Genomic DNA, 12,540 nt, shown 5'->3' with positions numbered 1-12,540 from the left:
GCCCTGGTTCGATCAATCATAACAAGCAGTGCACTATTCGTACCGTGTCCCCGCTTACTGAGGACACCAAGCAAAGAAATCGCGACACGAGAATGCCACGGAGCGTATAGCATCGTCTGTCACTGATGATTCTGTACAGTTCAGTGCCATCTTGTTACGTTCCAACTTTTATCCGCAGGATGAAATCTTTTGTTATGTTTTCTCTTCAATTCAAGGATAGTCAATACAAAACTTGGGTACCATACCTTCCATGGTCTCGCCATGCGGGCGACTTGGATGCTGAAATGCCGCCGTCATCTCTCACCGTCAGCTTGTCAGAATTCGGATCACTTGCTTGATCGAAAACAACGATCGAATTTGATCCGGACAGAACCGAACCTTGGCAGCCCGTGTTCTAGATCAGTCTTGGCATCGTGGAGCTGACGAATTGAGGAAGGGGTCCCCATGTGGCTGGACCGAATCCGCTGGTTCGATTTTCAGGTCAGTTTGCGGATGCCCGGCTCCAATTCCTCTTCGGGAATCCACCGATCTTCCCTGCCGTGGCTAGAACCTTGGATTCGCAGATCGATCTGTTCTCCCCTTCTCGTCGTCACCGTAGCGCGCATCGCGACAAACGTCAACAAAATTTTCAACATCTTTCCTAGTGTATTGTCAACAAAGTTCGTTGCAGGACCGTGTCACTCACTTACCCGCGGTTTGACTACGACTCCTGACAGCAGGAGCAACGGTTGCGGTACGTTAGCCTGCCGGGGTTGTTTTCGGACGGAAGAAGCAGCGAGCTGGACCAGAGGGCCGAGACAAAGAACCGCTAGCTCAACTTTTGATCGCAGCTACCTTATTGAATCATATTCTTCACCCTTCGTCAGAGCTAGATAACGCCGTCCACAACCCCATTCCATCGCCGTGTCGGTTCGGATGCCAGCGTGTTAGCCGACCCGGGGCGATAGCTGACATAAACTGTCAGCGGTCCCGCCGCCCTCCGTGGGCTCTACCTGCCCGCAAGGCGGCCAGCTTAGCTAGGGTTTCTTGTGCTTGCGGTGGGAACTCCTCGTCCTGCTGGCAGAAAAAGAATAATATGCATCGACCGCGACGGGCCCGGTCAGACTGCGCCTAATTCGGCTGAATGAAGATGAGGATTGCCATCCGGGAGCAGCTCGCAGCGGTTGTCATACTCACCGTCGGCGTTGCTCTTGCCGTCGTCTCGATTCCAACATGGATCTTCGTCAATGGTTTTACCGTCGGCGTCGAGTCTGACGGGTTGGCTCTGACTGCTTCACTTAAGGCCGCTAGGATCTCGTCCGAGATCAACCTGATTCAGACAACCTGTCAGATGATCACGACGCGCTTGTTACTGCAACAGGCCTTCGACAAATTCTACAGCTCTCAGGTCAACAATGCTTCCGATGGTGACCCCTGGACCGAAGCTCGAGCCGATCTGAGCAGCGCGCTGGGCCGGACGGGCTTCTCCAATTTGCTGCAAGCTCGGCTGTACTCGCGCAACTCGACTGGCGATCCGAAGGGCCTCCTCAGCGTGACCGGCACCGGCGCCACCGACTACGGGCCCGTTCTTCTGCCCTACAGGGCTCCCGACGGCTCCCCTGTCTATCTGGGCGATGGAGAATACGGCTTTCCGCCTTCGCTCTACCCCAATATCACTTATCTGGCCCTCAATCGCACCATTAATGCCACATCAGACATACAAGCCTGGTCGGCTAATGTTTTCCCAGGAGTGTCTCTGGGAAATGGAAGCTCTAGGGCAGGCGTTCTGCTTGGGCCGCTTATCGTCAACTCGACCTATGCCTTGCTTTCCTTCACGCTTCCAGTCCGCACACTTGACAACAATGGCTACATACTCGGGTACTTGACTCTGCTTGCCTCGACCCGGTCGCTGATCGACGTCCAGCTCTCTAATGAAGGCTTGGGCCGCACCGGAATCGTTTTATTCGTTGGGTCCGTCAACCCGTATAATCATTTTGGACCCACGGTGGTAGCAAGCAACGCGACTTACAAGCCTCCGCCTGAAGAGATCGCGGACCAGGATGTGCACTTTCTCCTCCCCCCTCAGCCTGTAGAGGGTCAGCAAGATCGTCATTCCCTACGGAGCTTCGGGTCAGGCAACTTTGGTCAGGAGTTCAAGCTCCGCCAGTACCAGGCCGTGCTCGATGTTTTCAAGAACCAGAATCCAAGTCCAAACAACGCTACAAGCACCCTGTCGACGAAAAACGAACAAGGGTATTCGGTCGCCGTCGGCGTTGCCCGGCCGCAGACCTCGCTGGTTTCCTGGGCCGTCATTGTGGAGCAAGAGGAGAGTGAGGCTTTCGAGCCCATGAAGACGCTGCGAACTATTCTCCTGGGATGTGTCTTTGGAACCCTAGGTCTGGCCCTGTTGCTAGTTTTCCCGTTTGCGCACTGGACCGTGATGCCCATCAGGAGGTTGAAAGAAGCAACCGAAAACTCGATTGCTCCTCCGGGCTATGAGAGTGACGAGGACGAGGTCTTCGATGAGGAAAACCCCAGCTCAGGTGGGACGACGTCGGGGAGGTCGTCCGAAAAGGGGATGTTGGCTAAGTGGCGCCGGAAGATGCACAAACGACGCAAGGCCAAGCTGCGGCAGAACATGGCGCTCGACCCAAGCCGAAGGCAGTTCAAGATACCCGCCAGGGTCCAGGACGGGAAGCATTACGTGACCGATGAGCTCACGGAACTGACCCAGACGTTCAATGAGATGACGGACGAGCTGCTGAAACAGTACACGTCGCTGGATGAGAAGGTAGCGGAACGGACGAGGGAGCTCGAGATCAGCAAAAAGGCTGCCGAGGCTGCCAACGAGAGCAAGACTCTTTTCATCGCCAACATCTCGCACGAGCTCAAGACGCCACTGAACGGAATCATGGGCATGTGCGCAGTGTGCATGGAGGAGGATGACGTCCAACGGATCAAGCAGTCGCTGAAGACGGTCTACAAGTCCGGCGACCTCTTGCTCCACCTCCTCGAGGACTTGCTCAGCTTCTCTAAGAATCAGATCGGACAGCAAGTCAGTCTCGAAGAACGCGAGTTCCGCCTCGGCGACGTCCGGTCACAGATCTTGGCGATCTTTGACAAGCAAGTTCGGGAGAGCAAGATCGCGTTTACCGTCACTTTCGTTTCTACCGAGACCGTCGAGGCCAGCCCCGGCCCAGATAGGCGAACCAGCACGGACAACCGGCTTCCTGCGCTAGGCCCGCCCGGTGTGGGCAGGCTCAAGGACATGTGCCTCTGGGGGGATCAACACAGAATTCTCCAGGTCATCATCAATCTCGTTAGCAACAGCCTGAAATTCACGCCCGCTGGCGGTAGTGTCAGCCTCAGGATACGCTGCGTAGGCGAGGTTGAGCAACCTAGCGACGAGAGCAGGACGTCGTCGTTCTCTAAGACCGGCTCAAACCGGCCTGGGCGCGCCAGACATCGGGTGGGATCTTCATCCACGAATTCGGCCAGCTCCAAGGACCGCCATGCACGGATCCCGTCGGTCAATGGAGGAACCGCTCTCGCTATCAACCCGTTGGACCCAAAAGCCACACCGCATGTCCATCTCAGCGACCGGGCCCCGACGCCGCCACCGCCGAATGCGAAGACTTTCCTGTTTGAGTTCGAGGTTGAAGATACCGGGCCGGGCATCCCAGAACATATGCAGCAGAAGATCTTTGAGCCGTTCGTTCAAGGCGACCTGGGGTTGAGCAAGAAGTATGGCGGGACGGGCCTTGGCTTGAGCATTTGCTCACAGCTGGCTGCCCTCATGGGAGGCAACATTACGCTCAAGAGCACTCTGGGCGTGGGAACGACTTTCACCATGCAGATACCCCTGAAATACGTCAAGGACCGGTAAGTTTGAAAACCTAATCTCGATCCCGGCCTTTGTTTTCCCTGCATAGAGCTAATCCTTGTTCTTCTAGCGCCTCCAGCACGGCGTCTAGCAGCCTGAAATCTCGGCCGCCCAGTGTTGGCTCGGCAGATGGTGAGACTTTGCGGAACTCGGTCCCCAGACCTTCCACGGAGATCCAACGGCAGCCAGCCCCGCCGCCCTTGCTGGACCAGCAGCCGCGCCTCGTGGGCCTCAGCCAGCCCTTCTTTGCAACAACGCCGAACCGACCTAGCAAGGAGGATCAGATGGCTGCCATCGACCGGGCCATGGCGAATAAGCCATCGGGGCAGGGAAAGCTGCGCGTGCTGGTGGCCGACGACAACTCGACCAACATCGAGGTCGTCAGCAGGCTGTTGAAACTGGAAGATGTCTACGACGTCACCATTGCCAGGGATGGCCGGGAGGCCTACGATATCGTGAAGGCCAACATCGAGAACAACCAGCAGTTCGACGTCATCTTCATGGACATCCAAATGCCGAATCTGGACGGCCTTCAGTCGACACGGTTGATCCGCAAGATGGGTTATTCAGCGCCCATTGTCGCCCTGACAGCCTTCTCGGAGGAGAGCAACGTCAAGGAGTGCATGGAATCCGGCATGAACGAGTTCCTCAGCAAACCGATTCGCCGGCCGGCATTGAAGCAGGTGTTGGAAAAGTTCGCCACCATACCGGAAGAGCCTGAGACGTCCAGCCTTACGCGGAAGACGACGCCGGAGAATACTCTGGCGGGCACCCCGGAAAAGGAAGTCAAGGACCCGATTACGCGTGAGGAGGCCGTGCCGAAGGCCAACGGAGTTCCTCCCTCGGCTGCTCCCGCCGCGAAGGCACAATGATATATACCGGGGTCTTGAGGACAGGACCCCTTGTCGACCTGCCGGTTTCATCTTTTTTCTGTGATTTTTTGTATATATTGCCATCTTCGATACAATTTCCTATACGGGTCACTGCACTGGATCAAAAGTCGGCGAGGCGTTTACGGGGGGGCCACTCCTATTATCATATCTCAATATATTTCACTGTATTCGGGGTGGAACGGGACGCGGGCAGGCGTTGAACAGCTCCTGAAGCTGTCTATTTGCTGTTGGATTTTGGATGGGCCGGGGGAAGCAGCAAAAGAAGAGCAGGACAGAGGCCCGGTGTGGTGCGAAGAAGCTGTGAAATATCAGTATCATATACTAATAGTCGGCATTGTATCAAGCTCGACGTGTCATGTACGTACAATACATACCAATTCCATCCTGGGAAAGCGGATGCTGACCGCGAGCTCTTGCATCGATTTTAAAACTCAGCTCTTAACTTCTCATCCGCATTGAACGGGATTATGAGGTCCCGACTGTGGTCTTCTTGCCGAGCCGAAGTTCCGGGGCCCCGCACCCGATGATTCGGGGATCATCGACATAGTGGAGATGACTCAAGGGACCGGACCGGGCCTTCCTCATCAGTGGGTAGGAAGTTCCTAATGATATATCGCGTGGAGGTTCTCTCGTTTCCCGGCCTGACCCATCGAATCCGAGTCCCTGATGATCGCATTCTCCAGAGTCCGCCCATTCAAAGCGCCCTCTTCTCGAATTTAGTCCTGTCAGTGTTAAGCCCTTCTCCCCTCCCGTCACTTACCTATAGTTAGTGGTTGCTACCCAAAACTGACAACTTTCCCCCCGGCAAGCCTCAATACAACGACAACTAGTTAAAACCACTTAACAAGCACAACACCCGCGAAAAAGAGGGAAAACCAAAGAAAAATGCGCCTGCCCTACGTCACCAACCCCCCCGCGGCCGCCTCCCCGGAAGAGGAAGCCATCGTGCAGCGCATCCAGGCCCGCCGCGCCCCGCGCCCGCTCCAGCCGCTGGACCTGGCCCTGCTGCACGCGCCCCCCCTCGCGGACGGGTGGAACTCGTTCCTGGGCGCCGTCCGCACGCGCACTTCCCTGCCGGACGACCTGCGCGAGATCGCCATCGCCCGCGTGGCGGTCGTCAACCGCGCGTGGTACGAGTGGATGCACCACGCGCCGCTGGCCGTGGCGGGCGGGGTGAGCCCCGAGGGGATGGAGGTCGTCAAGCGGGAGGGGGAGTTGGTGGTGCAGCTGGCGAATGATGATAATGATGGGGAGGGGAAGCAGCCAACCCCGCCGCCGCCGGCCGGGTTGACGGAGAAGCAGTGGGCTGTGCTGTGCTATGCCGATGAGATGACGCGAAATGTGGAGGTTAAGGAGGAGACGTTTGCTAGGCTGAAGGGGTTGTTTGGGGAGAGGGAGGTTGTGGAGATCACGACGACGGTAAGTTTTGGGAAACGGAAATTTTTTTTTTTTTGTTTGCGGGATGAACAAGGATAGGATGGGTGCTGATTGGGGGAACTGGTGGCAGGTTGCGTGCTACAACTGTGTCAGTCGCTTTCTGGTGGCCCTCGATGGTGAGTCGTCCGAGTTGTCCCCTGCAAGGGGGGGTATGTGCTGCGGCCTGGACTGACAGTCATGATAGTTGGTGAGAAGAACGGGCTTGGACCCGATGCGGCCCATTAAGATGGCATTAACTAGCCTAGCTCCAGCTTGACCAGCTGGATGGGATGGCTCAAACCATGAGACGGGGAAAATAATCAACATCCATCAGCCATAAACATTGGCTTCATACCAACTTCCAACCAAGCAGATCCCCATGGAAGTTCCGACTGGCAATCCTATATCCACGGAAGATGACACATTAGAAGAATGGCATTAAGGAGCAGAGGGCAGTGAGAGTAGAAGAGGGCATGGGGAGTGTGTGGAGCAAATATATGACTGATGTGAAAGGGGCGAAAAAGGGTATCTCTCGTGAAGTGACCGAACTCCATGCGGAAAGTGTGTCCGCCAAACCAGCTGAACGCTCAATCCTCTCTTTCCTTCCAACCGTAGGGTTTGCCGTTCAATCGTGATACGTTCGTTCATAGACTCATAAGATACATGGGCGTCGTCAACTCATCACAGTCGTGGCTCGTGAGAATTGTGTATCGTGACAGGCGGGTGGCTCCAGCCGTCCACGTGCAGTGAGGTAAAGCAACGGGTTTGGCCACCCTCATGGTGTTCGTGACATGGCCATCTCGATACTGGCGTGTCTCTCCCGCAACAAGGGGCTTTTCTGCAGCTCCTGGACTACGCCGGCCCAGCCTCTGCGATGGCCTCCTTCGACATTGTCTTGGTGACCGATCGTTTGGACCGTTAACCGGCGCAACGGCGGCTTGGACTTGATGCTATCCGCGAGAGCTTTAGGAAGACCAACAGGCGGCGGTGTCTTGGATATGCCCACCACCTTCTCAGCGTCGCGCGAACCGAAGTCGTTCCTCACTGCCGCCTGAGCCGCCACACCGGCAATGATGCCCATGTGGACAACGAGAAAGCGCATTCTGAGGAGATCGAGCCGCCTCAGTCTCTCCTCCAGCTGCAGCCGGTGACTCGCCCACCACAAGCGCGCACCAAGGCGAAGCCGTGGGTCACCCTCCCCTATCACCAAGGCGTTCAGCTCCTCGCGCAGCGCGTCACCTCCATTTTGGATATCGCGCAAGAGCCGACCGAGCCGGAGCTTGTCCTCTAACCGCTGGACCTTTGCGATATCGCGGTCATAGGATTCATTCTCGGCGATGGAGCTGTCGACGGCGTCCAGGAAGGCGGACAACTCGCTCGGGGCTTCCAGGTACGCCTTTGCATAACGGCTGGCGATCTGCACGAGAACGGCGAGCGAGAGGAGGAGAGCAGTGAGTGAGAGGACAAGGATCCACTGCCGCGAAGACGAATCTGTCATGGTCGCAAGTGCTGGAGCGGCGTCGTGGCATAACTGCCAATGTCGTGGAGGGAAGCGCGCCGCTGCTGCTGATGCAATCGCAGTTGATCAGACATCGGGGTGGTCTGCAGCCAGGAACGAGTTTCCTCCAGGAGGTAGGTTTGTGGGATGCAAGCCTGGCAGAAGATGACGGAACCGGCCCCCCGGAACCTGCTGAAAGCCCCCCCCTTCCCCTAACCAACCCTAATCACAGCCGGACAGGGGGTCACAGCGACCATCGCGTTAGACTCGGCCGAACACCCAACAAAGTCTACCTGCTGCATTAGTATCGGGACCGTCTACCAAACCGAAGTCGTAGAGGATGGAAGGACCTTCATTTTATTCATTTCCAAGTCGCGGAACCTTAAAGTGACCGTTCGTTCCCCTGAATGGGCCGGGCTCAGAAAAGGCTTCTTCCAGGCCGTGATCGCCATTGACGATCGATGTCCGCGGGGTAATCGAGAGCCCTGGATGCGCGGGGCATTGGCGCCCTGTCTTCCAGGTTGTCGAGTAAGACAAGATCCGATGCCTCTCTTGGGACGTGATAAGGAAAAGACAAGATACCTTACTCTGTAAAACGTCGGACGGCAGGGCTTTTTATCCCATCTGTCGTCGATTTTAGGTGAGCCGCATTATGCGCTGCGTCACCTTAATCGTGAACCCCAGTGGCTGCCCCCTGATGCAGTTCAGGTCGCGAACGGCTCCCGTCTGCTTGGACTACCCCACCATCCATCCCACTTTCAAGTTTCTGCCCCTCCTGACAGCCCTGTGGAACTTTCCCCAGTGGAAGGAGCTTGTCGGCATTGTGTAACCAACAGCAGACGTCAAACTCTTGCCAATTTTTGGGAGCTGTTCAAAGTCACACATAGCCGGATACCTCGTTGTCTCCTTCCGTCCGTCTTCACCCTCTGCCCATGGCCACCGCCGACGCGCAGTTTCCGCCGCCAAAAGTTCTGACCTACCCCGCGTCAGCCCCGCCATCGCTGGTCACGCAGGGTGCAGAAGGCCGCCTCTACAAAACGACACACCTCCTGCCTGACCGACCATGCGCGCTCAAGTACCGACCGCCGAAGCCCTATAGGCATCCGGTACTCGACGCTCGACTGACGAAAGCGCGCATATCGTCCGAAGCGAAGGTACTGGAAAGATGCTGGCGCGAGGGGGTGCCCGTCCCGGCCGTCTACGCCATGGACCCGGCCGCGGGGTGGATGATGATGGAGTGGATTGACGGTATCCCCGTGCGGGCGGCGATCAACGAGTGGCTTGGCGAGAGACCAACGGAAGAAGACGAGCCCGTGGAGGTCGACGACGCCCCACTTGTCGACCTCATGAAGAGGATCGGGACTGCCGTGGGAGCGCTACACCGGACGGGGGTGGTGCATGGAGACCTGACGACGAGCAACATGATGCTGAGGCCGCAGGAAGACAGTCAGGCTAACGGGCGCACTGGGGGTGAGGGCAAGGCAAAGGTGCTCGAGGGGGATGTGGTCCTGATCGACTTTGGCCTGGCGACGCAGAGCATGTCGGATGAGGATCGGGCCGTGGATCTCTACGTTCTTGAGAGGGCTTTCGCAAGCACCCACCCCAGAGCCGAGAGGCTGTTTGCCGCCGTCCTTGGGTCGTACAAAGACACGTTCAAGAAAGCCGCCTCGGTGTTAGTGAAGCTAGAGGACGTCAGGATGCGCGGGCGGAAGAGGAGCATGCTCGGGTAGCGTGAAATCAGAAACCGTGGGATTAAAGTGAGGAAAGCAGGAGAAATACTCGCTCAGTTCGCCGTGTATCATGCCAGTGATGCCCAAATACGACATAGGGCCATTCTAACCCATTAAGCCTGTATAATCCATGCCAGAGAACCGGTATGTCAAACAACCAGCCTGTGTTTCCCATAACTCCTTGGACAGTTTGAGCCTCCCAAACAGCGGCAAATCAGCCCCTATTCGTCTGCCAACTCCGCGCCGGCAAAGTAACCCTTGCTCTCAATGACACCCCGGTCCCGTACCACAGCGGTGTATTTTACGACCCATAGCGGGGTGAGGTCACCCTGCAGCCCGCCGGCGCCCGTTTCCGAGTCGGCCAGGATCGCGGCCCCGCGTGGCCCGGGACCGAGGAGCTCCCTCAATGTCCCCTTCGGGAGAATGTCTGTGCAATCGCTATGGACCAAAAGCTCGATACCCTGCTCCTTTGCCAACTGCGCCAGCGGCGGCGGCACGTTGCAGCAGTTCTTCAGGTTGATCTGGTTGACCGTCGGCCGGACCTGTGCTTTGCTGAGGAAGCGAGCCAGTTTCTCACTGCCGAACTCGGCGAGCCCGAGCCTCTTTGCCAGACTTAAGCGGTGCAGCTCCTCGATAGCGGGCCAAGTCGCGATCTCATCCTCGTCGTTGCCTTGCACCGCGTTTTTCCTGTCCGCTTCCCATTCGCAGTCTCCTTCGAACGACATGCCCGGAAAGGACACGATGAGCAGGTCAACCTCGGGGACGCGCAGCTCCTGCAAGACATGCTCCAGCGCTTCTCTCGCATAGCGCGACCGCTCAGACACGGGCGCACCCGGCAGAAAGAAAAGCTTGACCGTGATGTCGTACTGCGCCCGTTCCTCCTGTAGCCCCTGGTGGTGGTCATGATCCCAATGGATGCGGGGCACATACAGTGCGCCGTTCTGTCCACGGCCCGTCCAGGCTGTCGTTGGCACGCGCCGAGGTGTCCCGGTCTCAGCGTCCGAGTCTACGCTGTCGCCGCTGCCATTGGTGTCGCCGTTGCCGTTTGTAGCCCCCCTGGCGTCTAGTTCGGCGGCAGCGTCTTCTTGCGCAGCGACAAAGTTGCTGCGCAGGGAATTGGTGAGCTCGAGGTTGGATCGGAATGCGCCTGGCTTTCGGATAATGGAAGGCCCGCCCGAGACGATATTCCTGCATCACAAGCAATGCGCCTGTGGTTAGCACGCTGCCAGTCACCTCCGAGAGGCTGGGCGAGATTGGAGTCGTGTAGTTACCCGGTAGAGAGTATTAACTTGGTCATTGCTGGTATCAATGGGAAGGGCAATAACACTGTATCCCGAGGGGCAAAACTGTAGATGCTTCCTGACAATGTGCGGGCAATTATGCAGATATTTCGAAAGGTTCTCCTTCAAACGCTCTTTCTCAGTGGGGTTCAACTTTGGCGGTTAGTTTGAGTCTCGATGGGTTTTCTCGCGATTCGAGGCCCGGGCCGGACACACATTAGTAAACACCGGACGATGGTCGGCAGGTGCAGAGGAGGGGCGAGGTCCCCACACTCTCCTTCGAAACCAAATGCTCTCCCCTTTCCCTCTTCTTCACTACCACTTCACTTGCTGAAACAGTCCTTTTCAACTTTATATCAGGCCGACGTTTACCAACTGCTGTCGTTTAAGAACCGTGAGGAGCATTATCGGGCTCACTTTGCCCTCAGAATTTAATCACAATGGCCCGGACGGGTGAGGGCTTTGAATTCCAGACCCGGTTACGGAATCAGCCTTCAGGGACAATGACCTGTGCCGGCGTTGTGGACCTAAGCCGTTTACCGGCCCTGACACATCTGATCGGGATCTGTGCCCTCATTATCCACAACACATTAGGTCCCTGTGGTGTGTGCCTTTTGTCACCAAAGATCACTGTGCACAAACAGAGCCGGAGGTGATTGGCGTTGTCTGACTTATTATTACGGACACATCCATATTCGTCGCTTGCATAACTACGGGAAACACCCCACTAAAAGTAGATTCACGCTCGAGGATCCGTGCGGCTTTGCTTGGGACCACTGGCCTGACCCCTCTATCATGTGGCCCGTGCGGCCGAAGCTGTACGTTTCTGTCACCGCGACTCTCGAGTCGTGGCCAACCCTTCAACTGGATTGGAGCAGCAAATATTGTTCTGCTGCTGCTCATCGAGAGCCCGCTCCACAGCCTCCTTCTCCGACGTGCCCCCCGGCGAAGGACAACTTGCATCATCATGGCCATCAAGTATGCTTGGAGCCCTGAATTTTCTTTCTTTGCGCCGGGCTAATTGAGACATTGGCAGTTATTTGATTCTGCTGTCGCGGCAAGGCAAAGTGGTTGGTTACCCATCTTTTGACCGACTGACTTCCCAACTAACGCAACACTTCAACATAGCGCTTGGCCAAGTGGTTTACAACACTGTCCCCCAAGGACAAAGCCAAGATTGTGAAGGATGTCTCACAGCTTGTCCTTGCCAGAAGGACGCGGATGTGCAACTTCCTCGAGTATAAGGGCGAGTGCTTTCCGCAAGGTTTGACATCGTGCGCCAGCCCTGCTGACATGCTCGCTAGACACAAAGATCGTTTACCGTCGATATGCCTCGTTGTTTTTCATTGCCGGTTGCTCCTCGGAGGATAATGAACTGATCACCCTGGAAATTATCCACCGATATGTCGAACAGATGGACAAGTACTACGGCAATGTCTGCGAGCTCGATATCATTTTCTCTTTCACAAAGGCCTATTATATTCTGGACGAACTCCTGCTGGCAGGGGAGTTACAAGAGAGCAGCAAAAAGAACGTTCTGCGATGCATATCACAGCAGGACGCTCTTGAAGACATGGAGGTCAGTGCTCCCTTCTTTTCTTCCCAACACGCTTGACTGGTTGCAGAGACGGCTTCCGTTGGGTGATGCCCGTGGCACCTTCATGCTGATCTTACTGACGTGCTGTCTTTCCGATCAGGTTGAGGACGAAGTCACAAAGATCATGTAGAGGGGCAGCGGCGCTGTACCCTCATCGAGCCTGTTCTCTCCTCCGCGACAGTCTCCTCGAGTATTGCGACGAGATGATGATTTGGGGATGAGGCAGTAACTAATCCGCATTTGGCACGCACGACACAGGAGATG

At 56.4% G+C, this 12,540-nt stretch overlaps 6 protein-coding genes across 6 annotated transcripts; 4 read left to right on the top strand and 2 right to left on the bottom strand.

Annotated features, from left to right (window-relative positions):
- The first annotated feature begins 928 nt into the window (after nt 1–928).
- B0T15DRAFT_132215 (uncharacterized protein) lies at nt 929–5,204 on the top strand. Its single transcript, XM_062861760.1, has 3 exons — nt 929–3,861; nt 3,933–5,112; nt 5,191–5,204. The coding sequence occupies exons 1-2, from the start codon at nt 1,124–1,126 to the stop codon at nt 4,732–4,734; spliced, it is 3,540 nt and encodes a 1,179-aa protein (XP_062724960.1). The 5' UTR covers nt 929–1,123; the 3' UTR covers nt 4,735–5,112; nt 5,191–5,204.
- B0T15DRAFT_132198 (AhpD-like protein) lies at nt 5,205–6,722 on the top strand. Its single transcript, XM_062861758.1, has 3 exons — nt 5,205–6,174; nt 6,263–6,308; nt 6,377–6,722. Exons 1-3 carry the CDS (start codon nt 5,641–5,643, stop codon nt 6,415–6,417), a joined length of 621 nt encoding a protein of 206 aa, XP_062724959.1. The 5' UTR covers nt 5,205–5,640; the 3' UTR covers nt 6,418–6,722.
- Nucleotides 6,723–8,165, bottom strand: B0T15DRAFT_132264 (uncharacterized protein). Its single transcript, XM_062861761.1, has 2 exons — nt 8,020–8,165; nt 6,723–7,958 (listed from the first exon to the last, which is right to left on the bottom strand). Exon 2 carries the CDS (start codon nt 7,667–7,669, stop codon nt 6,947–6,949), a length of 723 nt encoding a protein of 240 aa, XP_062724958.1. The 5' UTR covers nt 7,670–7,958; nt 8,020–8,165; the 3' UTR covers nt 6,723–6,946.
- Nucleotides 8,136–9,533, top strand: B0T15DRAFT_132200 (kinase-like domain-containing protein). The gene has a single exon (XM_062861759.1). It carries the CDS (start codon nt 8,602–8,604, stop codon nt 9,397–9,399), a length of 798 nt encoding a protein of 265 aa, XP_062724957.1. The 5' UTR covers nt 8,136–8,601; the 3' UTR covers nt 9,400–9,533.
- B0T15DRAFT_132764 (NADP-dependent oxidoreductase domain-containing protein) lies at nt 9,510–10,920 on the bottom strand. Its single transcript, XM_062861764.1, has 2 exons — nt 10,671–10,920; nt 9,510–10,587 (listed from the first exon to the last, which is right to left on the bottom strand). The coding sequence occupies exons 1-2, from the start codon at nt 10,694–10,696 to the stop codon at nt 9,621–9,623; spliced, it is 993 nt and encodes a 330-aa protein (XP_062724956.1). The 5' UTR covers nt 10,697–10,920; the 3' UTR covers nt 9,510–9,620.
- A 199-nt stretch (nt 10,921–11,119) lies between these two features.
- Nucleotides 11,120–12,406, top strand: B0T15DRAFT_509563 (clathrin adaptor complex small chain-domain-containing protein; the record flags this gene model as incomplete). Its single annotated transcript, XM_062867799.1, has 7 exons — nt 11,120–11,282; nt 11,417–11,497; nt 11,558–11,657; nt 11,716–11,749; nt 11,808–11,943; nt 11,984–12,258; nt 12,305–12,406. 7 exons carry the CDS (start codon nt 11,120–11,122, stop codon nt 12,404–12,406), a joined length of 891 nt encoding a protein of 296 aa, XP_062724955.1.
- Nucleotides 12,407–12,540: the final 134 nt, after the last annotated feature.

Source organism: Chaetomium strumarium, assembly GCF_033439665.1.
Source record: "Chaetomium strumarium strain CBS 333.67 chromosome Unknown B0T15scaffold_2, whole genome shotgun sequence".
Classification (NCBI taxonomy): Eukaryota; Fungi; Ascomycota; class Sordariomycetes; order Sordariales; family Chaetomiaceae; genus Chaetomium; species Chaetomium strumarium.
The sequence above is the reverse complement of the archived record's forward strand: the minus strand, read 5'-3'. Positions and strand labels throughout refer to the sequence as shown.